This window comes from Lissotriton helveticus, chromosome 3_1 (assembly GCF_964261635.1).
Source record: "Lissotriton helveticus chromosome 3_1, aLisHel1.1, whole genome shotgun sequence".
Taxonomy (NCBI): Eukaryota; Metazoa; Chordata; class Amphibia; order Caudata; family Salamandridae; genus Lissotriton; species Lissotriton helveticus.
In genome coordinates this window covers 405,954,531-405,980,372 of record NC_136061.1, presented here as the reverse complement: position 1 = coordinate 405,980,372, position 25,842 = coordinate 405,954,531, and the positions used below count along the sequence as shown (strand labels likewise).

Sequence of the window (25,842 nt, the reverse complement as noted above, 5' to 3'; positions counted from 1 at the left end):
TGGCATTCAGACCTCTGCGGTGAACAGTTGTGCGGTCTGAATGTAGTGGAAACCTGGGAGCTGATACTGCAAGCTCCAAACCTGCCGAACTACCTTGCTAGCACTGGGCCCGCAAATGGTGCACGCATTTCTGCAGCTGGCACTCTTGATTTGCACTGACGCAGTTGAACCCCCTCAGGGCACTCAAAGCTAAGACCTGCACTTTGCACTCGGACCTCCCAGTGGCAGGGGCCCACCAGCCTGTTATACCAGTGTCATCTACTACGACCCCCTAAGCCCCTTTCACCCATCCCTTCACTCTTGTCTCGGCTCTATACTTGCCAAACCTTCATTCCAAGACGCCTTCCTGTTACCCCAATCTCTCAGTCCACCTCCCCTTCATTTCCTCCTCCCTGCCTGTCTCTCCTGAGTCCGTCTTCTCCTCTGGTGCCCCTTCTTCCCACCATCAGTTCACGACCCTTCGCCTCACCTACCCCTCCATCACTCCACACAGACCCCCGCTGCATCCCGTCTGTTATTCAGCTCCAGCCCCTGCCGAGCCTCAGCCAGGCTCCCTTCCAACCCTCTCATCCTATCCTTCTCACATCTCCTTCACTTTGTCCCTCCTTCTCTCCACTACCCGGTTTCACTCAGCCATTCTTCCCTCTGCAGCCAGCTTGTCCCGCCCCCTTCCTTCAGCTCTCCTGACGTTTCTTCTCTTCATCTCCTCCCTCGTCTCCCCCCTTCCATTCCGGCCCCTTCCCTTCGTACCCACTTCCTACGACCCTCCCTATCCCTACACCCAATAACTCTATCCCTCCCTCGTCCTTGTATACCACGTTCACCATCCGTCCTTGGCGCTCCACCCCCTTCCTACGACCCCCTCGTCCCTCCTTCACCCCATCTCTTTTTGCCCGCCATCCCCCATTCACAGCATAATCTGAAAAAGTGTGGGCTGAAGGTGAGGTGGGGAGCAAGAAGGGGGAAGGAAGCGAGAGAATCGGGTGCTAGAAAAGTTTACGCTATATAAAACTGCATTAAGTAAAATAAATACTTGCACCCATTCACAGCATTATCTGAAAAAGTGTGGGCAGAAGGTGAGGTGGGGAGCTAGAAGAGGGAAGGAAGGGAGAGAATCGGGTGCTAGAAAAACTCGAGGAAGATTAGTTCATATCATTTTTTACACCTCGTTTTATTTTATTTTAATTGTAACGGATCTTTGTGTAGAGTGCAGAGTAGTGAGTGTGCAGAGTAGTGAGTGTGCAGAGTAGTGAGTGTGCAGAGTAGTGAGTGTGCAGAGTAGTGAGTGTGCAGAGTAGTGAGTGTGCAGAGTAGTGAGTGTGCAGAGTAGTGAGTGTGCAGAGTAGTGAGTGTGCAGAGTAGTGAGTGTGCAGAGTAGTGAGTGTGCAGAGTAGTGAGTGTGCAGAGTGACTAGGGAGTGCTAGAGAGTGCAGAGTGACTAGGGAGTGCTAGAGAGTGCAGAGTGACTAGGGAGTGCTAGGGAGTGCAGAGTGACTAGGGAGTGTGACTAGGGAGTGCTAGAGAGTGCAGAGTGACTAGGGAGTGCAGAGTGACTCGGGAGTGCTAGAGAGTGCAGAGTGACTAGGGAGTGCAGAGTGACTCGGGAGTGCTAGGGAGTGCAGAGTGACTCGGGAGTGCAGAGTGACTAGGGAGTGCTAGGGACTGCAGAGTGACTAGGGAGTGCTAGGGACTGCAGAGTGACTAGGGAGTGCTAGGGACTGCAGAGTGACTAGGGAGTGCACAGTGACTGCAGAGTGACTAGGGAGTGCACAGTGACTGCAGAGTGACTAGGGAGTGCACAGTGACTGCTAGGGAGTGCAGAGTGACTGCAGAATGCTAGGGAGTGCAGAGTGACTGCCGAGATTAAGCTAATGGCAATGTAAATGACAATGCCATTTATTTATCTGTTTTCAAAACCAACACATAAATACAAATGTTGTCATTTACAATGCCAATAGCTCTAACTTTTCCAAAGGCGAAACCATTGCATTGTAAATGCTTGTTCTCTTTAGCTACACAAGGGAAAACTTTCAGGGCTCTCAGGTCTGAGTTCACCTTCAAATCCCCACACAGTTCCTTCAGTTCTCTCCCCTTCCTCCTTGCCGGACTCATATGTAAGGACCTCCCGGTATCAACTTGCAATCGTGAAGTGTTCACCTCGCTGCTCCCCGGACTGGATGGGAGAACAAAGAGCTCCCCGCTGCCTTCCCGCGGGAAGCCGATTCTCGCTGCGGGGTGGCGGCTCCAGCTGAGCCACGCTGCCGCCTCCGCCCAGACTCCTCCCAGTTTTCCGCAGCCGCCACGAGTAGCCTTGAAAAAAAATACTTAAAAGGGCACAAGGCAGCGAAAAAGTATATTTCCAAAGACCCAAACGGGTCCTAAAGTGTTTACAAAATAATTAGTCGGCTTTAAGGGCACAACTACCGCTTCAAACAGCGTCCTCCCATCGGGGGAATCGAGAGCTCGCGACCGCGACTAACTCACGGCCACCATGTTCCCCGACCTCTATCATGCTGCACAGTGTTGTGCAAGACTTTTTATGCATGTGTGCGAGGAGTTCGAATTGGCTACATTTGTGAATTGAGAGCCGGTGGGATGAGATGTGGGTGCGATATGGAATGTTAAGTGTGAGTCTTGCGGCAGCATTCTGGATGGCCTCAAGTCTGTGAATGAGCTGTTTGGAGATTCCCTACGTAGAAATCATTTCCATAGTCGAGTCTGCTTGTGATGAATGCTTGCGTTACTGTGCGTCTGGTGTTCTGTGGAAGTCACTTGAATATCTTTAATAGCATAGGTAGGATGTAGAAGCAGGCAGTGACTTTTGTCGTTAACGGTGAGCCTGTTGTTCAGGATGATCCCCAGATTTCTGGTGTGGTCGGTAGGTGTTGGTGTCGGTCCTAGCTCTATCGTCCACGGGGAGGTCCTGTTTCCGAAGACCAGTACTTCTGTCTTGTCAGAGTTGAGCTTCAAGCAGTTGGTTCTCATCCATTCTGCTACCATGGCCATGCAATTGGTGATGTCGTCTCTGGTGATGGTTGTCTTGTTCTTCAGGGAGAATGTGAGTTTGTCGTCAGAGTAGGAGTTGCGGGTAATGCCTTGGCATTGATATTGACGAGCAGAGTCATGTAGACATCAAACAGGGAAGGGCAGATATGATCCTTGGGGGACTCCGCAGATCAGGCTCTTGGTCTCTGATGTGAAGAGTAACAGTCTGACTTTTTTTGTTCTTCCCCTGAGGAAGGAACAGATCCAGTTGAGTGCAGTTCCCTGGTTGCCGAGCTTGTGAATTTTCTATGGGTGTGTTGTGGGAGACCATGTCGAATGCCTCAGAGAGGTTGAGCAGGATGAGGGCTGCTGTTTCTCCTTGGTCCAGAATGGTCCAGATGTTGTTGGTGGCTTCGTTGAGTGCTGCTTCAGTGCTGTGGTTTTAAAAAAATCTTGATTGAGTCTTATCCCGTAGGTGGCGTTGTTCAAAGTGAGTATGCTTCTGGATGGCCCTGTCTATTATTATGGCTTGGTAGGGGATCAGAGAAAGAGGACAGAAGTTGCTCAGTTGGCTCGAGTCAGCCGATGGATTCTCGAGAACGGCATTGACCACTACAAGTTTCCAGACTTTCGGGCATATGGCGGATGTGATGAAGGTGTTGATGACGTGGGTTAGAGCGTTGCTGATGAGTGCTGTTTCAAGGTTGGAGATGTGGTGAGGCTATAGGGTCTGTTAGGGCTCCCGAGTGGATGGTCTGCATGATCGTCGCTGTATTTTCTCTGGTAAGTTTTTTATTTGGTCAGGTGTCTGTCTTCATTGGTGAGGAGCTGGTTTGTGATGGCATTGCGGGGGTTTGGTTGGTGTGCGAGTTGCTATAGATGTTTGCAATTTTGTTGTGGAAGAAGTTTGATAGGCCATTGCAGAGTTCTTGAGAGGGAAGGATGCTGTTGATGGAGGCCAAGGATGTGGTAACTTCCTTGACAATCGAGAAGATCTGTTGGAGCTCCCTTCAATGCATTCAGCTAGCTCTCCTTTCTTGGTGTCTCTTAATTGCTTGAGGTAACATGTAAGTAAAGCCGCTGGTTTTGTGGCTGGCTCTCCATTTTCTTTCTAGTTGTGTACAGTGCCGTTTTAGGTCACAAAGGTGCTCTGAGGACCTGCTTGTTGGTTCTTCTTTGCTTGTTGGGTTTGATGCATTCAAGGGCATCTGTATAGATCTTGATCAATTTGGTGATGCCCTTGTTGAGGTGGTCTCTTAGGTTAGTTTGATCCGTGTTGAGTCAGTCTGCCTCAGAGATTTTGCCGTGGCAGAGTAGGCTGATGTTGGTGGGTGTGTTGACTTGCAATGTGTTGATTTGGAAGTTGATGATGTAGTGGTTGGTCCATGTAAGTAGTGACGTACAGTTGAGTTTGAGTTTAAAATATTACTTAAGCGCGCGTACACCGAGCAGTTTCATGGCGCTGTAAAGTACTAAAAGCCTGAGGGGGAGAAAGACAGGAACACAGAAAGAGGCTTTATGGTGAGAAGGCTTGTGTAAAGAGAAAGGTTTTGAGTGCCTTGCGGAAGAGTGTGTACTGGGGGCAGGATCTCAGGTGCGCCGGGAGGGAGTTCCAAAAAGCAGGAGCGAGTGTGGAGAATTTGGAGCCTCCCCATTTTTTGCGTTTAAAACGGGGAACTACGAGCAGTTGTTGGGTAGATGAGCGTAGCTCCCTGGGAGGAACATAGGAGTGAATTTCAGAAGTGATAAAAGCAGGGGCTGAGCCGGACCGGGCATTGAAAATGATGCAGCCCAGCTTGAACTGGGCTCGTTCCTGTATGGGGAGCCAGTGTAGGGACTTAAGAAGGGGCGTGACGTGGTGTGATTTGGACACATTTGGTTCTGGACCAGCTGGAGATGTCGCACGTTGTACGCAGGCATGCCACAGTAAAGGGCATTGCCGTAATCCAGGCGGGAAGTAACCATCGCCAGGACTATGAGTTTGAGTGCGGAGGGAGTAAAAAACCGAGAGACTTTGCGGATAGTGCGGAGGGAGAGAAAGGATGAGGATACAACAGAGCTAACTTGGGAATGAAGGGAGAGTTGGTCATTCAGTTTGAATCCAAGAGTTTTTACAGAGGAAGATGGAAGCGGGGGGGGGCCTAGGGAGGGGTGCCAGAAGAGAGAAGACCAAGGACTGGAACAACCACCTGTCAGCACCAACTCCGTTTTGTCGGGGTTTAACTTCAGGTGGTTGTGATTCATCCAGTCCTGGATGAAGATCATGACAGACTGGAAATTGGATATTGACTCAGGGGAAGAAGATAGGGAGAAAATAAGCTGGAGGTCATCCGCATAGTTGTAGACGGAGACCTTCAGCTGTTGGAGGGCGAAGATGAGTGGGGCGATATACAAATTAAATAGCAGGGGGGAAAGGGAGGAGCCCTGGGGAACCCCGCATTGAACCGCATGGAAGTCCGCCGAAAAGTCACCCAGTCGCACTGCTTGGGTGCGGTCGCGCAGGAAGGAGGACAGCCAGACCAAGGCCGAACCTTCGATTCCCGCCGCTCTGACACGGGAAAGTAAGATGGCATGATCAACCGTGTCAAAAGCGGCGGAGAGATCGAGGAGGACCAGGGCCTGAGGATGGTTGGTGTCCAATCCCTCTCTGAGGTTGTCAAGTACCGATAATACCACGGACTCCGTGGAGTGTGCGGGACGGAAACCCGCCTGCCTGGGGGCTAAAACCCTGTTCTCCTCCACAAAGGTACTCAGTGTTCTAGTTACATGGCGTTCCAGTACCTTCGCCAAAAAGGGTAAGAGTGAGATGGGGCGATAGTTAATAGGAACCGAGGGGTCGGCGCCAGGTTTTTTGAGGATGGGTAGAATAACGGCCGATTTAAGGGGTGAAATGACAATGCCCTGTGATAGTGAGCTGTTAAGAAGGGTGAGGGGTGGCAAAACACAGGCAGAGTAGATCTGTTTCAGGATGTGTGCTGAGCAAGGGTCTAGAGGGGAGCCGGACTTAACCAAAGGCAGAAGAGAGTTCTACTTCATGCTGTCGCTGGTGCTTAATATGTGATCCAGTCCTGTGATGTCTGTTGATACTGTGATGAGCTGGGCTAGTCCAGAATTGTTCAGACTTTCAAGGAGTGCTGTGAAGCAGGCGTCTGTCCTGTTTTCTCAGTGGAAGTTGAAGTAGTGAGAAGTATAAAGACTTTGGGATCTATGGTGAGAGGGGCAATGAAGTCCTTGATGCGGCTGGGGAAGGTAGCTTGGAGTCTGTTTGGTCGATGGGCGATGGTTATGGTCAGGGTGAAGTTTTCTGAAATGTGCAGCTTGAAGTGCAGATCTTTCATAATTCGAGTGGCGCTCTTTGTGGACATTGAACACTTTTCGCTGAATAGTCCAAAATCTGACACAATTAATTGCCTATGCTTTAATCAGCACGTTTGTTTAGCTGGCCTACTAAAGTTTGATAGGATTCACAGTTCTAATCCCAGTCAAACAGCATATAGACTCAGGGAATTGTTGGTGGTACAAGGATGTTTTCATCTCCCTTCGAAACTTGAGACGGTCTCTTGCTGTAGTCTGAGGGCTGCTGTCAGTTCCAAGATTTTGAATTGCATGTTCCCAGAGTTTTCCCACTAGCACCCTTCTTGGTAGGTGAGACCAGTATACACTATTGCTAAGGCACAGGATTTGGAAGGTTACCAATGTAGGGCTCAAAGAGCGGGAATAAGGTCATCAATCAACAAGAAGATCTCGGATACGTCTTCCTCCTCTCTTTTCCACTATGTGAGTTGATGTAAATTGGCTTATGGAGCTCTATGTACATGGAGTTGAAATAATAGAGGTGTGATAGTGCCGCTGAGTAGAAGAACCCTTTGTGATGAGTGCTTAACAGAGGTGTGACTTTGCTAAGCATATGAAAGTGGACTTGTGCACTCCTCTTTAAAACATTCACTTTTGGAATAAATAACATTATAGGATCAAATATGACTTTTTGGTTTCTTACTTTAAAAGCTACAGAAGGGAAACACCCCAGTGTAGAAGGCCACTTTAAACGTTTATTTACCATTGGAAAGGTTTTTATTTTAACTGGCTTAGGTTTATTTTTACCAAAGAGTATAATTTTTGGGAAATAAAGCCACTGCGGTAAAGATTGCTTTCCCTCAACCATCACTGCAAAAGGGTAAGGCATAATGCAGAGTTTAAGCTGTTAGCACTTCCTTCTTTGGGGTGGATCACCTGTGTAGCTTCTACATATATTTGAAATCGTTTTGAATTGATCAATAATGTCAACTTCAGGGCTAGAGTATGCCTTATTGTGCCTAGGCAAATGTGATTATCTTTGCAGGACCTCTCATTCCTTAGGTTAGCAAAGTAGTCCAACCCGTTTTATTTGCTACATAACACTTTGAGGGATGATCTGATCCATGCTAGGGTTAGCCCTGTAACACTCATGTAGTCTTTGAGGCAACAGAGTAGGATGCTGATCAAAAGCGTTGCAAGTCATAAAGAGGTCTAATAATATTAATACTGCAGGTTGGGTCTCAACAAGGGCTATTAGTATCCTTTCACATATGTTGATGCATGTCAATTCTGTGCCTTTTTGTGATCTAAAACCTGGAGGAGGAACTCTGATGATAGAGCTGGGTTCTATCCTTAAATCTCTGACATGGTCCTGATTTCAATCATTTTCAGTGATTACTTTGTAGAACATGTCACATTTGCTGCATAAATGTGTTTGTTGCATCTAGCTCCATCCTTGAGGTCGGAAAGTGAGAGTGACTACTCCGCCTCAGGCTCTGAAGGGGAATCAACGGAGGAGCGGGATGAGAAGACCAGTGATATGGTGACTAATCAGAAGACTCCCAACAAGACAACAACCATAGCTCCCAACAAAACACTATCCAAGAAATCAAAGCATGCTGCTGAGGTGAGTAGACTGCATGCAGGATGTGGTTTTTACTGAAGAGCAGTCATTTGAAATCAAAGAATGCCAAAATTGTTTACTCTTAGAATTGCCTTTCCCGTGCTGGTTCTTTGAGCATGGAGGTCTGGTAATATTTTTGTCATGTCGCTGTTTTCGTTGGGTGGCTCCATCAATCCGGCCTAAATGAATGAGACGACCTCATTAACAATGGTGTACAGATCATTTTATGGACTTATTTTTTTTTAACTCTGAGTAAAATGAACTGAGAAGTGATTTGCATGCAATTCTGTATTGCGATGTTGGAAGTTGTACTGAGCAGAGAAAGTTTTGTTTTTGGTAGAGTAAAACGGGGTGGGGCGCGCATAGGTTCGCAAGCAGGCCTCCACCCTTGATGAATGTGTGACTATAGGGAAGTGCCTCCCCTTCCCATGTCCACTGATAAAAATAAGCTCAAATTAGGGTGGATGCAAACAGGTTAGGAACACGAGGTTTGAGGGCATTACGTCTCGACTTTTGTGTTGCCTGTTAGTGATACCGTGAGCCCTGAAGAAGGTTGTTGATCCTTCTGGGCAAACAGATGGCCGAATCATGTAAGCAGATGTAAATAGATGCATGACATCCAATACTTTAAATTTTCATTATGGCAAAGTTACCTACTAAATGAAGAGAAATTATTTTCAGTAATACCTATACACATTTTTAAATATTTGCATCCATGTATTTATCCAGTTAAATTGATCTCTGAACTGGCCAATGTTGGCCTAGTCCATCTAGGTGGTATTTATCCTAAATGTGGAGAGGACACCAATGATGCCGCATGACACAAAGAAATATAGGTGAGGTGTCTTTTTTCAATATCTCTGGATGCCGTGAATGACCAAGAGCCAAAATCTCATATACCTGTAAGAAACCTGCATACCCTTAGTTTATATTTAAGGTGTAGCTTTTATCACCCTGTCTACAGATCTCATGGTATAAACAGCTACATTGAACAACTTTTGTGTGTTTCAGGCTCAACTGGTGGAGGAGTACTTTGAGGCTCACAGCACTTCAAAAGTCCTGACCTCTGATAGAACATTACAGAGGCTGCAGACACCAAAGCTTGATCAGGTAGGTTGTGTTGGTCCAGTACTTATGGTATATTGTCTTCAGAACTCCTGTGTATGTATGAGTACGTGGGTCTGCGCTTACATATGCAGCTAACAGCAACAGCTAAACATGCCTAGGATAAATATTTCCAACAGTCACTTGGGAACTTTATTTGCAATGGATTTTAAGAATCTTGTGCACTATTTTTTAATGTTTCCCTAGAAAAGACTCTGAAGGTCACCCGATGTGATAGCAGTTAATATGAGAACATATAAATAACATGGTATGTGAAGTGCATTGAACAAGGAGCACCAATTGGTGGAATTTCATTACCTACTTGATGTTTCATCTAGTGTCAAAGTTCCATAAATGCAGGCATTGGATTCTGAAGTGTGTGTTTCTTACACTCCCCACCATGCTGTCTCAAACTTAATCAAGTGAGGGGAGGTAGAGTTAAAGGACACCAGTGCAGTGTCCATGCAATCACCTGACCATTATTGTAACATTCTGGTAGGTCGAGCATGTTTTCTTTTAGCACATGTTTCTTACAAAATGCTGGAAACGTGTATATCATTGTTAGACACACAAGCTTTAGCCTCTGTTGGGTCAAATGGGTCCAACCTGAGTGCACTTTTAACTTGGGTGACTATTGCCTCGTGATGGCACTAACAGTTCGTGGTAGCTGATTATAGTAGTGGAGTACATAACCAGATTGCCTAATTCCCACTGATTGTATGCATAAGCATGTGTTTCAGTGCTTGGATAACATTGAAGTGGTGGCACCCCTCTTGCTGCACACGTATAGAACTACTAGTGTAATTTGGTGCCCCTTGGGATTAGTGGAAGTCAGTCAGAGACTGCAGTCCCTTCTCTCCCTGCAGTATGCAACCAAACTTACTACCACCCCTATTCCTCTTCTTTCTTCAAAATCAAGTACAACTATCTGGCTCAAATGCACTTCTAAAAGAGAAAGAAGAGGGATAGATGTTTTGTGTTCTTCACTAACCCTGGCTAAACTATTTGTAGCAGTCCCTCAAGTAATGTAGCTTGAGCAACATGTCCATAAATAAATGGCTAAAGGACGAAGCCAGCCTACTGCAGTGACGAGTATTTATATACGCGACCCCCCCATTTGATTTGTGCTGCTGGAAGAAGTATGTTTGTGTGGGGTTGTGAGAGACTAAGTGATAGACAGCCTAATCTTGTCAATTTTCTCTTTGAAAAATGAAATAGAGTGCACAGTTTTCCTCATTGGCGTTATTTGGTAGAGTTGGTAGGAGGTTTTGTTAATAGTTTCATTAAAACAAATGGCGTTTTTTTATGATTTATGCATGGTTTAACTCTGAGTGACCAAATGAAGTTTGGTTTCAAAGATTACTATCTTGGACTTCTTCCTTCCATTAAGGTTTTTTTTTGTAGAGCATTTTTCTTAAACACAATGTCTCAACATTTGCATCACAGCGATAATTAATACAATGATTAACTTTTACATAGCACTTGCTTACGTTGGTGAATGTGATTATATATGGTAGTGATGGATACTTCAGCGCTATAATCCTACGATCTCTATACAACATGTGAGGTAGGAGGGGAAGGGATAGAGTGCGGAGCACAAATGTTACCCCTGTACCCATTCCAGTTGCCCCATACTTCTGACCACTTTGTCGGGCATCCCTTTGCCTCATATATATTCTTTTCCCTCCTCATGCACCAATCCATGTCATTTATCCAGGCTTCTACTGTTGGTGTTGTTATTGCTCCCCACATTCTGGCGACAATCTGCTTGGCGATCATCAGGGCCAGTGTTACCCATGGTTTAATTTTGCCGTTCAAATTTGTGGGTTCCCAAATATTCAACAAGCATCTTTTGAGTTTAATATCCAGTCTTGACCGCTATTCATCTTCTTCCAATTCTGATATGTCCCTCTCCTAACCCCTACGGAGCTTTGCAAGAAGGGTCTTGAGCATGATTGATTAGCTTTTGGTGAGTTAGGGATATCGCGTTTGTAGGCATATAACCATCCAGGAGCCTATCTTCCATTGGCGAGGCCTCGGGGGTGGTCTCCCCCCTCGGAATCTGCGCTCACAGGGCGTGCCGCACCTGTGGGTATCTAAAACCTTCTGTATTTGCCAACTCGTATTCTTGTTGAAGGGAGGAGAAAGACACAACCTCCCCCCCCCTCTCCACAGGTCCCCCACCTTAGAAATCCCAATAATGTCCCATCGATCAAAACCCTTCGTCTTTCGTAGTGTGCCCAGTTGTCCCACAGAGGGGTGGCCTGCGTAATTTTTTGGCCCCAGCCCATACTCCTAGTGGCAGTATGCCACACCTGCACTGAATGTCTGGTGGGTCCAGTCAGTTGAAATTTTGTGGGTTTGGAATAGAGTGCCACAGTGTAGCCCCCACCAGTTAGAAGCCATCTGTCCATTCTATAGCCAGGGTAATCTCACTGACGATATGTATAGTGGTTGATGGCAGTTAAGTGGGCCGCCCAGTAGTAGTTTTTATTCTCGAGTATTTGGGGTGTCTTTCATAGATTCACATGCCTGAATCATTCCCCGTCGTCGGAGTGGGAGTCCCACGGTATATAAAATATATAAAAAAGCAATAATATGCCTGTAATAACTAAAAAACCTTGGTAATAACCAACCAGGAAGTAAAGTAGTCCTAGGTACAGGAGCAAAAAGCTCCCACACTCATGACTATCCTAGTCATTTTGTATAGACCAAACTGCAGCCAATCAGGCGACAGCACCCACCAGAATGTTCTCCCCAGAGGCTCAGGCTCTCAGATTTTCTACCGCACGTCGTGTGAAGGGAGTCTCCCTGAGCTCTGCTCAGTTTCTTCTTACTTTGGTTGGTTCTTTTACCTTCAAAGGATGTCTACTTCTAAATCCCTCTTTAGGGCTTGTGATTCCTGTGGAAAGTTAAGGCTGTTCAAGGAGGATCCTCACAAGAAATGTATATACTGTTTGTATCCGGATCATGAGGCAAAGGAATGTAAAATCTGCAGAACCTTCCCTCAAAAGACTCTCGGGGACAGAGAAGGTCGTCTTTTCCTGTGACTTCAGAGGATAAAGGACAAGGATCACCCTGTTTCAGAGGTAGGGAGCATTGCCTCGGGGTCTTCTGTTTCCTCAAAGAAGAGGAAAACTGAGGTTGAGGTGACTTCTCCCAGAGCGAAGGTGTTGAAGAAGGCCCAATCCTCTCAGGATTCTGGTGTGCCTACTACTTCCAAGAAGGTGTCCCCACCTGTGAAATCTGTGCCCTCAGGGAAAGCTGGGAAAACTACAGTTTCCAAAGTCCCTTCTCATCACCTCAAATTACACCTCTAGCCATAACAGAGTCAAGTACAGCCTCTTCGTCGCCATCTTTTCATGTGGCTACTTCTTCCACTTCAACAGTGACTTTTTCCTCAAAAAAATCTGCTATGGTGATGTCCTCAGCCTCCTCACCGTCGACAATAGTTCAGGTTCAGGTTAGACCTATCCCGTCGACGAAGATAATTTCATCGATCGTCGACGCTCCTCTGTCGACGGGAATCCTGAAGGTACCGTCGACGAGTTCTTCGTCGTCGATACAGCCGTCGACGAACATCCCGCCGTCGACGAAGAAGGCCTTACCGTTGACACCCTCGTCGACGAAGAAAATGATCCCGTCGACGAAATCCTCGTCGACGAAGCTAACGCTTCCGTCGACGTCGACACCGTCGACGAAGAAGAAAACAATCCCCTCGACGAGTTCACCATCGACGAAGACGTTACCGTTGACGGCCACTCCGTCGACAACGGATCTGACTACACAAGGGAGATCAGGCTTGTCATCAGCACCAGCGGTTCCTTCAACGCCTCCACTGTCAACCTGTACGGCGATGCAAGTGTGGTCAGCCAAGACATCCACTATACCTTTGCCATCGCCGGCTACCACCGCTGCGCTCCTACAGAAGCGTGTTACCCAAATACTTGCCAAAATTGGTGAATATATTGAGAACTCTATGGAGGGAGACCCTGGGCGAAGCCAGGTCCAACAAAATATTGTCCGCCATCTAAGGACACCACCACCACATCTTCTCTTATAGTTTCCTTGCGCCGCAATCCCCAGATAGCCTCCTCAAATTAAGTGCTGTGTTCATGGAAGGCATAAACCCTGATTGGTCCGAGTGTACTTGTGTGGTAATAACTTGAACTAATCGAGTGTCCTACAATTTCAGTGAATGTTTTTTGATATGCCTTGTTGCTCTCTTTTGATTCACTTGTTTCAAGAAGCATCATGATGGTGGTATGGATTTCTTACGTTTTTAGTTCTAGGCAGTGTAAATAAATAAGCAACTCCTCCATTATAGGGTTGTAATTGTATAGTTTAGCAATTCTTAAAGATTCTGGATGCATTGAAAGGAAACACATATTTTATGAGTGTGTGTGTAGAGGTTGATGTGTTTGTAACTTCTTACACCTGTTCTTTGCTTCTTCATTGGGCTTTGATTTTTGATTTTGTGTAGGCATGAGAAAATGATGCTGGGTGGGGATCCAACCAGCTAACAGAGTTTGGGATGCCTGCCTTAATTGAGTTTTAACTTGCAATTTCGAGCACAAGATCAGTCCAGAGTAGTAGGTGGGGGAAGGAATAGAGGGTGTGTTCAGGCTTTGTGAGAGGTTATCTTGAAGGAAAACAGAGTTCTTTGTGGGAGACCACTCAGTTGCCATTGTCTCTTGAGTGTGAGAAAGTGCTTTATGGGTGCATACAGAGATAAAAGGAGAAGTGAGATGGGTTTTTCTGCACAGATAAAGAGGGCCTCAAAGCCCTCTTCCGTATACAAAGGGGTAGTAGGGTGAGAAGTTGGTCGACATACGAGGATTGTGACGGTGGCTCTTGGAGTATGTCTATCAAGTGGTTCTATTAGAGGAGGTGATAGAAGAGGGGAGAAAAGGTACAAGTTGGGTGAGGTGAATCGTAGGTGTGGGATTTCAAAGGGGCTTTCTTTAGAGACGTACAATGGAGGTTAAATTGTTCCAGATTCAGGTTGGAGGATGGATTCCTAATTATCCCATTCTCTTCCAGGGGATCCTCATCAATATTCATAAGCACTGAATATTCCCGCCCATGTGCGGGACCCCTGAAACAATATGAAAATATATATCTAAAAAACACATATATCTAACTCCACATATATGTATGTACATATATTATTTTTTCTCATACCAATGCAGCCCCAAAAAGAGGCTAACACAATGTAAAACCTTGTACATGTACTGCAATTATAAAGGAAACAAAGAACACATTAAATCAAATATCCTTTGAATTTTGTGTTTTAATGAGTAAAACCACTCATAACTCCTGAAAATTGCTCATAAAAAGACATTGTTAGCCTCAGGCTGCATTGAAAAGCAATAACATAGAAAATGAAAGCATTTTCATCAACAAAAACTGGCACTGTGCCTTTAAGGCAGCCCTGAACCCAGGCTTCCCATCATGCCTCAGGGGTGACAGTTAGGTCAGTTGTTCTTTCCGGCTCCTTCTGTCAGGACCCTGGTTAACAGCTCCCACCTTTTTTTGACTTTCTGTCAGAATTACTTGGTGTTTTCTTAAAATTTTTGATCTCACTCTACGGTTTTTTACCTTAGAGAGATAGTTATACCTTTTTTGGGCTCAAAAAAGGTTAATTTTTTGTCAGAGATGCCTAATGCTCTTTTTGACACCTGCCCTGCCTGTGGGCATAAGAAGGCTTGGTCTGATACACATCCTGTGTGTATTCGCTGTCTACCTGACTCTCATGAGGTAGCATCTTGTGTCCACTGCCAGTCCTTGTCATCCAGAACTATCAAGGACAGAGAAAGAAGCAGAATTTATGGACTTTCTGAGAGAGGTAGGTCTCCAAAGAGACTTATGAAGCGGTCGACGTCGAAGAAAGTTCCGACCTGCTCTCCTTCGGCGTCGGGATCGGCGTCGAGGTCTCCAACGACGAAGAAGGTGAAGTCTTCAGCATCGAAAGTCAAGACTCCGCTGCCATCAACCGGGCGATGTGCAGCGTCGAGTGTAACATCTAGGTTCTCCGTCGAAGCAGGGGGGCTCAACGTCGAGACTTCCGTCGTCGAAGGCTCAGGTAGAGTTTTCGACTTCGAAGCCTCCGCCGTCGCCTAGTCATGGGCGCTCGGCGTCGAGGCAGCCTCCGTCATCGTCTGGCTATAGACGCTCGACGTCGAGGCATTCTCCGTCGTCGTCAGGTCATCGGCCATCGACGTCGAGGAAGAGATCGACCTCGAAGCATCCTTCGTCGTCGCCAGGTCATCGGCTTTCGACGTTGAGGGATTCTCCGTCGACGACCCATCGACATTCGACGTCGAGGCATTCATCGTCGTCGAAGGACCATGGTAGTTCAATGTCGAAGCTTCCTCCGTCGGCGTCACACCATCGACGCTCGTCGTCGAGGCATTCACAAACGTCGGCAGGGCACTCGCCGTTGAAAGTTGAGCAAAGTTCGGCGTTGGAGAAGCCTGTATGGACTTCACCTCCTCGGAGATCGACGTCGAGGCATGGAACTCCAGTGGTCCAACCTCAGGCAGCGGCACAGCAGTCTATAAGGTCGTTTGGGTCTGCCTCAGCTGCGGAGGATGACCAGGCCTCGCAAGTGAGTGACAGTCACGCTGCCAAGCGGAAGAGGTCGCCGGAACAGAGGGACTCTCGCAGTCGCTCCAGGTCTGCGGCTGGCTCAGGTTCGGACTCTGGCCCGGATGTGATTATTTATCAGTCGGGCAGCGAGGAATCCAGGCATTCGCAAAGGGATGCAACGCCTCCATCACACTCTCCAGTGAAAGATTTAGCACATAAATCGCCTACTGTCAGACTTTCACCGAGATGGTGCAAGCCACTGCATCACTGGGCTCCGGACAAGGAGACAGCGTATCGGTTGCAGCAACCGCTCTCTAGGCCTAGAGAACGGTCACGCTCTCCGGTGAGGCAAAAAGAAAGATCACGCTCTCCAGTTCGCCAGAAGGAAAGATCACGTTCCCAGAGAGAAAGATCTCATCAGAAGGAAAGATCACGCTCTCCAGTTCGCCAGAGGGAAAGATCGCGCTCCCCAGTTCGTCAAAGGGAACGATCGCGCTCGAGGGTGCGAACCGGCAGGCGTAGATCACGCTCAAGAAGCACAAGGAGAGACCGAAGAACTCCTTCTACTTCTTCCTCGACCCGCTCTCACAGAGACTACTCTCCTACCCTGACAGACTCTCCTTCAACGAGGGTATCTCCAATAGATGATGTCTTCACTTTTCAGGACGTACTGGGTAGGGGAGCCCTTAAGCTGGGAATTACCTTAAAAGCTCCGCAGGTCAAGACCTCGATAATATTTGAAACATTACAACATAGGTCTGCACCCAAACCTCTTCTGCCTTTGGTGCCGGGGATTATAGAGCCAGTTATGGACGTCTTTTTAACCCCAGCGACGGTCAAAGCGGCTCCGGCAAGGATTCTTAAAAAGTACAAATCTCCAGAGGACGATCCGCTATTCCTCAGAGCTGATCCTCCCCCGGACTCAGTGATTATTGCGGCGGCGAGGAAGTCCAATGCAGTTGCCTCATCCACCACTGTTCCTCCGGATAAGGACAGTAAGATGCAAGACTCGTGGGGAAGGCGGGTCTGCAATACATCAGCGTCTTTTCTCAAGGTTGCCAATGCGGAAGCCCTCTTGGGGCGTTATGACCGCTCCCTGTGGGATTCTCTGCAACGTTTTGTGGAGAAACTCCCAGTAGAGGACCGTAAGGACTTTGAGGAAATCCTCCTGGAAGGCAGTCCAGTCTCCAACCAGGTGATAAGCGCCGCAGCGGATGTAGCTACCCTAGCAGCTCAACAGCAAGAAGGTCATCATGGTTGCGACTAACGGCTTTAAAACTTGAAGCCCAAGCACGTATATTGAACTTACCTTTTTCAGGTGCTTCATTGTTTGGCACAAGTGCAGACGAGGAAATGCAGCGCATGAAGGCAGAGCTGGAAACTCTCAAGGCGGTGGGTCTTGAGAAGAAGAAGGAGTTCAAGAAGAAATTTCGCTCCTTCAACAAGGGCTCTACTAAGCAGCGGGTTCAAACCCCGAACTGGCAGAAGAGCAAGATCAGCAGGGGCAGCAAAAGTCTCAGTATAAAGGCAAGCGTAATTACAAGGGAAATAATCGGTAAGGCTCAAGCCAAGCAATGAGTCGTCTCTTCCCCCAGCGCCGTGGACCACTCCAGTGGGGGGAAGCCTGACAAAGCATTTGAAAGAGTGGCAAAGCATCACAAAAGACAGATGGGTGTTGTCTACGCTTCAGAATGGGTACTGTCTTCGTTTCAGTCGTCTGCCTTCACCAGTTCCCCCAATGTCTACATCAAATCATCAGCTGCACCTACTGCAAAAAGAAGTCACCACTCTACTCGAAAAGTCAGCTATCGAGAGAGTTCCGGTCTCTCAGAGGGGAAAAGGAGTGTACTCCCGTTATTTTCTGGTCAAGAAAAAAGGACAGATGGCAGAATACAGACCCATCCTGAACTTGCGAACGCTAAATCTGCATGTCAAAAAGGAAAGATTCCGCATGTTGGCGCTTCACCAAATATATCCACATCTCAGGAAGGGAGATTGGATGTGTTCGCTGGACCTTCAAGATGCTTATTTCCATGTCCCAATACATCCCAGTCACAGAAGATTTCTTCGGTTCAGGGTGGGGACCTCCCACTATCAGTTCAAAGTCCTGCCGTTTGGGTTGAAGTCGGCCCCTCGGGTGTTCACGAAGTGTGTTGCGGTGGTAGCAGCTGCACTACGTCGCAGAGGGGTCTTCGTGTATCCATACTTGGACGATTGGCTGGTGAAAGGTCCCTCCCCAGTCAATGTAAGGAATCAGTTCCAAACTTGTATACAGCTCTGCCAGAGACTAGGGCTACATATAAACTTCGGAAAGTCAGTCATTCAGCCCACCCAGAGGATTCACTTCCTTGGAGCTCTGCTAGACTCCGAAGCAGGAAAAGTGTTTCCTTCGGAGGAGAGACAATCGTCAATCGCCCAGAAATGTCAGCTGATTCTTCGCGGCAATACTCAGAAAGTGCGCAGGATTGCCTCCCTGCTAGGGTCGATGGCATCTTGCATCTTCCTGGTTCCGAATGCCAGACTTCGAATGCGTCCTCTTCAGCAGGATCTAGAGGACAAGTGGGATCAGCAATCGGCTCGCTGGGACGATCACATCACTATCTCAGACGCAGCTCGAGCGTCTATTCCGTGGTGGACAAAAGCTCAGAATATGCAGGTGGGAGTCCTGTTCCACCAACCTCCTCCTGCACAAACACTGATCATGGACGCTTCCCTTCTGGGCTGGGGGGCGCACATGGGCCCCCTGCAGGTTCAAGGTCAGTGGTCACACAAGGAAAGCACTTACCATATCAACATGCTGGAGCTGAGAGCAGTAGACCTGGCTCTCAAAGCGTTCCTCCCCTCAATCCAAGAGTCATCGGTGCTAGTACAGACGGACAACACCACCACAATGTACTACTTGAACAAGCAGGGGGGGACGCGCTCTCGGACGTTGTCATTGGAAGCGCAGAGGATCTGGCATTGGCTTCTGGCTCGAGGGCTATCTGTCACGTCGGTTCACCTTCCAGGAGAGCAAAACGTGAGGGCAGACGCTCTAAGCCGTCATTTCGACGACAAAGAAGACTGGGTTCTTCACGACAAAGTGGTGGAGGAACTTTTTCAATCCTGGGGTCGTCCCTCCATAGACTTGTTCGAGGACGACCAAAACGCCAAACGCCGAAGCTTCGCCTCCAGGTTCCACCGGCCAGGCTCGAGAGGGAATGCTCTTTTGATCGACTGGTCAAACGAATTTGTGTACGCCTTTCCACCTCTCCCGTTGATTCTGAAGGTGGTGAGCAAGCTAACACACTCGTGCACAACAATGATTCTGATTGCTCCCGATTGGCCGAGGCAGTGGTGGTACACGGACCTGCTTCATCTGTCAGTGACACCTCACAAGAGGCTGCCATGCAGGCCGGACCTGTTGTCCAAGATGGACGGGAGGATCTTCCATCCCAACCTTCCGTCACTGAGCTTGGCAGCATGGCTCCTGAGGTCATCCAATACGGCCATCTAGGATTGCCAGAGGACTGCATGTTCATTCTGAAAGAGGCAAGGCGTCCTTCCACCAGACATTCGTATGCATGCAAGTGGAAGAGATTCTATATGTGGTGTATACAGAATAGTCATGATCCGATCAAATGTCAAGAAGAAGCAGTTCTTCCTTATTTGTTGTATCTGGCTAAAGCAGGTTTAAAATTTAATTCCATCAAGGTGCACCTAGCGGCCATAACGGCTTATAGGCGGTCACCTTCTCAAACCTCTTTTTTCCAGCTAGCATCTGTCAAGGACTTCCTGCAAGGGTTAAAAAAAAGTATACCCTCCAGTGCGTCTTCCTTCTCCACCCTGGGAGTTGAACTTGGTGCTATCAAAGTTAATGGGTCCTCCTTTTGAACCCATTCACAAAGCTACTTTACAACATCTTTCATGGAAAGCGGCTTTTTTGGTGGCTATCACGTCAGCTCGCAGAGTGAGCGAGATTCAAGCCCTCTGTGCATCAGAACCCTATACGGTGTTCCATTTGAATAGGGTGGTGCTACGGAAGCATCCATCTTTTCTGCCTAAAGTGGTGACAGATTTTCATGTAAATCAGACCATTTCTCTGCCCACTTTTTTTCCCAACCTCTCTACTCCAGCTGAGCGGGCTCTGCATTCTTTAGACCTGAAAAGGGTTTTAAAATTCTATCTTGACAGGTCTAAAGTGATTCGTCATTCTGATCATCTTTTCGTTAACTATGGATCGATCAGGACAGGCCATGCTGCCTCGAAACGTTCCATTTCCAGATGGATCGTTTCATGTATTAAACTTGCTTACCAGCTAGCGCAAAAACCCCTAGGGTTTTCTCCCAAGACGCATTCCACCAGGGGAAGAGCTGCGACTGCGGCTTTTCTCAATAATGTGCCTATGTCTGAGATCTGTAAGGCGGCGACCTGGCGGTCCGTCCATACATTTACCAGACATTATTGTCTTGATTCTGACACGAGAGCAGATACCCAAGTAGGCCAAGCCTCCTTGCGGAATCTGTTTAGCAGCCAGTCTGGGCTGTGATGTTGGGTCTTTTAAGGTAGAAGATGTACTTCTCATTTACCTGCAGGTGGTTGTTGGGCTTGCTATTCTATTCAGTGCTTATGACTATTGATGAGGATCCCCTGGAAGAGAAGGATAAGTTACTTACCTGTAATCCTAGTTCTCTTCCAGGGGTATCCTCATCAAAGTCATAAGCAACCCACCCGCCTCCCCAGGTAAATGAGAGCTGTACGTTTTCATATGTGTATTTAGCCCTGACATCAGGGTTATGCAAAGAACAACTGACCTAACTGTCACCCCTGAGGCATGATGGGAAGCCTGGGTTCAGGGCTGCCTTAAAGGCACAGTGCCAGTTTTTTGTTGAAAATGCTTTCATTTTCTATGTTATTGCTTTTCAATGCAACCTGAGGCTAACAATGTCTTTTTATGAGCAATTTTCAGGAGTTATGAGTGGTTTTACTCATTAAAACACAAAATTCAAAGGATATTTGATTTAATGTGTTCTTTGTTTCCTTTATAATTGCAGTACATGTACAAGGTTTTACATTTATTTATTTATTTATTTATTTAGAAAGTTTTATAGAGCGCGAACAAGATCCTCACGGATATCAGAGCGCTTTACACACATATGGGATATAAAGACAAAAGAATCATTAACAATGCATTTTGTGCAAATATGAGCAAATGGTTACCCATAGAGTCAAGGCAAGGCAACAAAGGTTCCTAGGTGATCTGGCTGGTCATTGTCATAAAAGGAAAAATATTGAGTCTCGAGATTTCCTTAGCCTATATTCATGTGAATTTAGCCAAGAGGATTGATTTTACATCTTTTTTGAAGGATGCCGTGGATGAGATAAGTCTGGATTCTGGAGGGAGAGCAGTCCAGATCCTGGGCGCCATCCCTGAGAAGGTGTGTTTATATGTTTTTTTCTTGTGGAATCTATGTGGTTTCAATAGAAGATTTTCTGCTCTTCTTGTGGCTCTAGAGCCACTCAAGATTGTCAATTTCTGAGCGTAACTGGGCGAGTTGTGATGTATAGCCTTATGCGTCATGCATGCGATTTTGGGTGAGGTCTAGAGCGCTGAGGATGTTTTTGAGACTATTGACCACAGAGTCGTCGTGATCGTTTCAGTGGAGGTTGAAATCACCAAGGAATATTTGTGTTTTGTCGTCCAGAATTCGTTGTGACCATGTCCATGAGGTATTGAGTGAAGGTGAGGTTGTCCCCTGGTGGATGGTAGATAATATGTAAAGAGCATACTGGATTGCCACCGCTGTTGATGTCGAGGCAGATGTGTTCACAGGAGAAGAATACAGGGGATATGGCTCTATTTACTGAGAGGTTGCTCCGGTGAATACATTCGATTCCACCCCCTGTCTTGCCACTCCTATCCAATCTGATGATGTGGTAATTAGGGGGTACTAGAATGTAAATGAGTGGCGAGGAAGATTCTGTTAACCAGGTTGCGGGGAGTATGGTCAGGTCTAGGTCGTGTGCGATAATCAGGTCGGCTATGTCTGCAGCGTGTCTAGGGGACGATCTAAAGTTCAGGAGTGTGCATTTAAGCCGGGGAGTGGCGATGGAGGAGGAGGGGTCCAGAGTGAGTGTGACTTTTTTACCATAACCAGGAAATGACATTTTCAGACCTCGAGTACTCTGTATATTGGTAAGTGCAGTATTGGTAAAAAGTAAAGAAACATGGAAACCATGTATATCACATCTAGGAATCCCCAGATTAGAAAAGTACAGGAATGTTCATATCAGCAACCTGTTTCGTTCTTTTTCAAGGCTAGATTTCAACAGCAATTCTCAGAAATTGTAACACTTTAAAACTGAAACATTCATATGTGTTAGCCTCTTTTTGGGGCTGCATTGGTATGAGAAAAAATAATATATGTACATACATATATGTGGAGTTAGATATATGTGTTTTTTACATATATATTTTTATATTGTTTCCGGGGTCCCGCACATGGGCGGGAATATTCAGTGCTTATGACTTTGATGAGGATACCCCTGGAAGAGAACTAGGATTACAGGTAAGTAACTTATCCTTATTGTAGATAGATTTCAAGATATTGTATCAGAAACATGGTGACAGAAAGACCTGTAACTTGCAGCCTTAAGGGATTTTGGATCTTTGAGATACATTCAGTTCCTTTCCAAATGACTCAAGCCGCAGAGCGGCATGATGGGATGATAATATCTGATTGGTCTGTAGGTTTCCATTTTTCATGCACTGATACTGGTCGGTAATGAGGGTGTCAAATGAGAGTGGTTGAAGTTCTTTAGATATTTGAAGAAGTTGGGAGCTGATTTATTAAGGACACTGGGCTTATTATAGGCTTTAGGAGTCAGAAAGGGAATAGAGGGAGAGATGCTCAGTCACACTAAGAATAAACCCTAGTACTTGTTCTATTACCTGGCTTTAATTGTGACTTAACACAGTATACTTCAGGCCAGATATAGGTAAACACTGGCCGCTATTAGTAGGCGCAAAGCACATACCGACTTTTTGCAAGCTATTCTTAATTTAGTAATAGAACCTGTGTACTAATACGTTACAAAATCTCCAGTTGCAGGAGTTACAGAATGACCTGCCTAATGGATATTAATAAGGCAGGTTGTTAATTGGGACCCCTTGTGATTGGCCACAAGGAATGGTGGCCAGAAAGGAACAACATACCACCATCCCTAGTATTCTATTCCCAGACAGGGTTTATTTTTCCAAAGCTCCCAATGTCCCTAAAGGAACTGCTGCTGCTTTAAGGAAATTCCGCTACAGAAGACATCAGGTGGAGCAGGTAGTGTTCCCTTGTACTACTACCTAGCTTCCCTGAAACTGCTAAAATGATTTCCAAAGGGAAGCTGCCAACGGGAACAGTTTCCCCATTGTGAATGGGTTACCACCTCACCTGAGAAGCCAATTCGTTTTCAGTGGTTGGCAACTGCAATTGCATTGATGCAGCTCATTGCAGTTTGGAAGGGGCACCCTCTTAATGCCCCTTCCTAATTGCGATTCGGTAATGAGTTACAAAATCCTTTTTGCTATTTCGAAAGGCATTTCTGGATTGTAAAAGAGGTTTCTAGATAGCAAAAAAGTAATTCTATACGGCTGTAATTTTGTGAATTGCCGAGTATAATCGCTTGGCATAATAGTAAATGACAAGATGTTACAGAGTAGCTGACACGTGTTTCACCCCATTATGTCCCATTCGCCTGGTGCTTTTTCAAGTCTGTGAAAAGTGCCCTATACTATTATGTTAAATATTACAACAAAGATGAATTGATTACATTTTTCACTCTAAACATAAATCTCACAATTACACAAAGGTGCAATAAGCTACTTCTGGATTTATTATATGATGGAATACTCTGGAATGGATATGTTCGAGGCATATGGGCTGCAGATGGTACATTTATGAATAGATCGCCATCTGGTGTTGGGCTCGGATGATTGCACTTTGTTTTTCTTTTGGAGAAGTCTTTGTCGTCATAGATGACTCCTCCTCTTGGTGTTAGTGCGCATGGGCATCGGCTCCATCCTTAGATTGTTTTTTTCCGCCATCGGGTTCGGATGAGGATCGAAGCGCTCCGGACCGACTTCAACAAAGAAGGTTATAACCGGCGCGTACTCCTTTCCAAATCGACGGTATCGTTATCGAACGCGACTTTACTCCATACCGACGCGGTTCGAAGGACGACGACTACGAGAAACTCGACGTAGTCCAGCCCGGGGTCCATGGAAAGGACTCCATTCAAAAAATGTCCAACGTGTGGTGCTAAGTTCCCACACAAGGACCTACACGAGGTGTGCAACCTCTGCTTGTCCCCTGAACACGAATCCAGGGACTGTGAGGCCTGTGCAGCGTTCTCTTCAAAGTCGACGATTAGAAACCGTCGAGCCCGAAGACACGAGGTATCGAGAATGCAGTCACAAGCAATCCCGGAGCTGTTCGAGGACCAGCACCCAGAAGAGGAGGAAGAAGAGGCCGACGAGGCGGGGTCTGAAGCGGACGAGTCCGACGTCGAGGAAATCGACGTCCAACAAACCGTGAGTGACGACGTCCCTTTGCCAAAGAACAGACCCCGCACGGTGTCGACCCCGCCCTCGAGCCCGGTCAGACAACCGAAAAAAGTTTCCAACGCCCCGCCTTCGAGCCCGGCAACGAAACAGAAACCGAAACACTCGGTCTCCCATCATAGTGGTTCCGGTTCCGATAAACGAACCACATCGACACCGAAGCACCAAGTCAAGGAAAGCTCGAAGTCGAAGCAGTCCATGTCGACACCGAAGCACGCTTCGGCGTCGAAAACACCCTCGACACCGGGGACATCTTCGATACCGAAGAAATCGGATCCGAACAAAATCTCGGCACCGAAAATACAAATGGACATTCAAAAGAAAAAACACCTTTCGGAACCGAAAACTGCGGTACCGACACAGGAACACGGGACGGATCCTAAACAAAAGACTTTGTTTATTGACCCAAAGACTGGCAAGGTAGTCACAGAACTACCTAAAAAGAGGAAGAATGAACATTCGGACGACAAGACTCATCCGAAGAAGAGAACAATGGGGACGAATACAACTCCTCCCTCTTCTCCCAAACCTCACACACCATCTTCTCCTCTTCCTCACAATAGGCCAAATATTCCTCCCACACGACCATCTACACCTACAACAGATTTAGAGAGTGACACAGGGGAGGGGGAACATCCTGGGGATGATGAGGACGCAATCCCAGAGGAGGCAGACCCATGGGAAGAGTATAATGTAGGGTCAGATAATGATACCGACCCTGAATCGTATCCCTCAAAACCTTCACCTCCTGATGACAATACTGGGTTTGCACAACTCATTACTAGAGCAGCAACATATCATAAGGTAGACCTACATACAGAACCTCAAGTACAGGACTTCTTATTAGAAACACTACCTACTGCACAAAGAACATCAGGAACACTACCAATGCTTAAGGGCCTTCTCAGTCATACATCAGAGATATTCAAAGACCCAGTGAGGGCTAGGGTATTGAACCCAAGAATCGATAAAAAATATAGGGCAGCTCCAAAAGACCCAATATACATTAAAGGGCAAATTCCTCTAGACTCACTAGTGGTCACAAACGCTCGCAAGAGAGCAAACTCTTTATCTACAGGAGAAGCTCCACCTCCTGACAAAGAGTCTAAACTAATAGATGCCTCTGGCAAGAGAGTAGCATCTCAAGCGGCAAACAGTTGGCGCATAGCTAATACGCAAGCACTACTTGCAAGGTATGACAGAGCGCATTATGATGAGTTAGAAAAACTCATCACACATCTCCCTAAAGAACATCAAAAGAGGGCAGATCAACTCATACAAGAAGGGAAGTTAATTACTAACACTTCAATAAAGTGCGCCCTAGACGCGGCAGAAACTGCGGCAAGGTCTACAAACACAAGCATCATGTTAAGGAGACATGCATGGCTCAGAGTATCAGGGTTCAAACAAGAGGTACAAACATCGTTACTGAACCAACCTTTTGATGGGAAAACACTTTTCGGCACAGGGACAGATGAGGCCCTAGAAAAGATGAAGAAGGATACCGAAACGGCTAAATCAATGGGAGCATTGCAACAGCCGACACAAAGAGGTTCCTTTCGTAGATCCACCTATAGAGGAGGATCCAAAAATACAGGTACAAACCAACAGCAAACCTCTTTTACACCTACATCACCCAGAGGTAATTCTA

The 25,842-nt window shown here is 46.7% G+C and overlaps 1 protein-coding gene across 3 annotated transcripts in view; it reads left to right on the top strand.

The window, feature by feature from the left end:
• Window positions 1–25,842, top strand: part of ORC2 (origin recognition complex subunit 2) — a 334,428-nt gene that overhangs the window by 182,719 nt on the left and 125,867 nt on the right. For all 3 annotated transcript variants that reach the window (XM_078680185.1, XM_078680186.1, XM_078680187.1), the window contains 2 exons: window positions 7,728–7,906; window positions 8,915–9,013. In XM_078680185.1, the coding sequence (XP_078536311.1) occupies window positions 7,728–7,906; window positions 8,915–9,013 (278 nt within the window). The remainder of the gene's footprint in view (window positions 1–7,727; window positions 7,907–8,914; window positions 9,014–25,842) is intronic.